This window comes from Morus notabilis, unplaced genomic scaffold (genome assembly GCF_000414095.1).
Source record: "Morus notabilis unplaced genomic scaffold, ASM41409v2 Scaffold465, whole genome shotgun sequence".
NCBI lineage: Eukaryota > Viridiplantae > Streptophyta > Magnoliopsida > Rosales > Moraceae > Morus > Morus notabilis.
In genome coordinates this window covers 253,302-255,496 of record NW_010357673.1, presented here as the reverse complement: position 1 = coordinate 255,496, position 2,195 = coordinate 253,302, and the positions used below count along the sequence as shown (strand labels likewise).

Genomic DNA, 2,195 nt, shown 5'->3' with positions numbered 1-2,195 from the left:
ATTTCTATCTTCTTCATCATTTTGAAATCTCAAAACTCACCAATAGAACAGAAGGGACTTGATCAATTCCATTCCTATGATGAAATTAGTTTCACTCGTGCCACTATAACATTGTACGACGCATTAACTAATCAATTGTTCTAAAAATGGGGATGTGCAATATCAAACTCTGAGCTCATTTTAGCAGTAGAAGAAGTAAAGACATCTTTACCATGTAATCTTGATCAAATTCAATATTAAAAAATATACAGTACCCGATGCTCGACCTTAAAATCTCCATTAATAGATTTTGCCTTAAAAGCTCCATTAATATACAGTACCGGACAAACTTGAAGTACTTGAAATTATTTTCACCAAATGCTAGCATTTTCAATTAAAAAAACCCGCGCATTTTTATGCATATGCCCAGATAAAGGCCAATTTCAATTCAAAAAATATGCATCTTATTTTCATGGCCAGGAAAAAAAAAGTTTAACTAGATCACTGAAACATCTTATCGTTTACTCTATCATACACTAACTTGCAAAAAATATGCAACTTGCAAACTAAAGGAATATTTTGGGTATTTTCATGGCATATACTTGGCACTTAATTTTCGTGGGCCCTCAAACTAAAGGTGTGTTTAGAATTGATTTTGATTATTTTTAAAAATGTTTTTGCACGTCTTTGAGGTACAGAAATGAAAATGGTTTATAAATCGTGTTTGTTTAGCAATTGTTTTGAAAATGAAAATGAAAATAAAAAACAGTGAGAATGGTTTTTGTGAATGAATTAAAAAACAGTTGAAAGTTATTTTCTCTTTTTTATTTTTATTTTCTAGTACTTATCAACAATGTTAATTAATAATTGTAATCAAATACAATTTCACTTTTTTATTATATTCAAAATAATCTCTTAAAAAACTAACCAAATGCAATTTCAGAATTAGTCTCATACTGATTCTAAAACAATCTCATTTTTATTTTGTACTGAAAATAAAATCATTTTCAAAACATTACCAAACAGCCCGTAAAAGTCAGAAATTTGATTTTTTGAAAAAAAAAAAAAAGAAAAGAAAAAAGTTACCTGAATCAACAACAATGGACAGCCAAGAATACCATCCGATCCAGGAACATTATACAAGAACTGATCTAGGAATGGAGATGGTGGTCGGATTGCATCTCCGAGTTGATCGAACCCGACATCCGCCTTAGCCGCCACGAACAAGACCCCTTCACCGGTGCAATCCACCATGAGCTTCCCGTTGGAACCTTCCCTAAGCCTTCCGGCAAACGGGTAGTAGTACACTAGAGCTCTACCTAGTGCTTCCCTAATGACCCTGTTGGGGTCTTGCCCTAATTTCACTGAAGGGTTGTTATTATTCTTGTAAAAGAATATCACAGGAACATGAAATCTCAGCCCTTCTTGATCATCTATATCTGATAATAGTTTTATCTCTTTAGGTGTTGGTTTTGAGGGTTTAACAAGCACTGGCTCATACCGGTCCACCTTAATTGTTAGAGATGAGCATGGTGATAATGCCATTTTTTTTTTTTTTTTTGCTTTTCTTTTGGGTAGTACTAGCCAATAGGTTCAGTGATACAAGGCGAAGAGGTTTGTTATACTTATATATATGGCTGGCTGGCTGTATATATGTATGTGAGGAGTTTCATTCATTTACCATTATATAACTTTTTAAATAGAGAAATAAATCTTAAAGAAAATTACATATTCTATTTTTTTGAATACTTAACTTATTAAAAGTATCCCTTTTAAAAAAGTTTACCTCTTGACTAGTTCTAGTTCAAAAAGTAGAAATATATGGACTAATGTTAAAGAGATAGAAGGAAAAGAGGGCTCAATTAAAAAGGGTATGTTTAAAAATTGCTCAAATATCTTATATGGTATTCATATAGGGTAACTTTGACAAATACCCTTTGAAAGTGCATGGGTCAAAATTTTTACCATTTACTCTTGATTCATAACCTTTTTAGTCAAATAATTATACTAATAAAAAGAAATTTATTAAAAATAAAGAGTAAATTTCTAAATTCATGCTATAAATTTTCCATTTTTTCTATTCATTCATGTATTCATGTATAGGAGTGGCCCATGATAGCTACCCTCACATGTGTCCATGTATAGGAGTGGCCCATGATAGCTACCCTCACATGTGTCCATGTATAGGAGTGGCCCATGATAGCTACCCTCACATT

At 32.1% G+C, this 2,195-nt stretch overlaps 1 protein-coding gene across 1 annotated transcript; it reads right to left on the bottom strand.

Annotated features, from left to right (window-relative positions):
* Nucleotides 1–1,065: 1,065 nt before the first annotated feature.
* Nucleotides 1,066–1,524, bottom strand: LOC112093772 (methanol O-anthraniloyltransferase-like; the record flags this gene model as incomplete). Its single annotated transcript, XM_024172897.1, has 1 exon — nt 1,066–1,524. A coding segment is annotated over exon 1 (459 nt), but the record flags the coding sequence as incomplete, so codon positions are not given.
* Between the last annotated feature and the right edge of the window lie 671 nt (nt 1,525–2,195).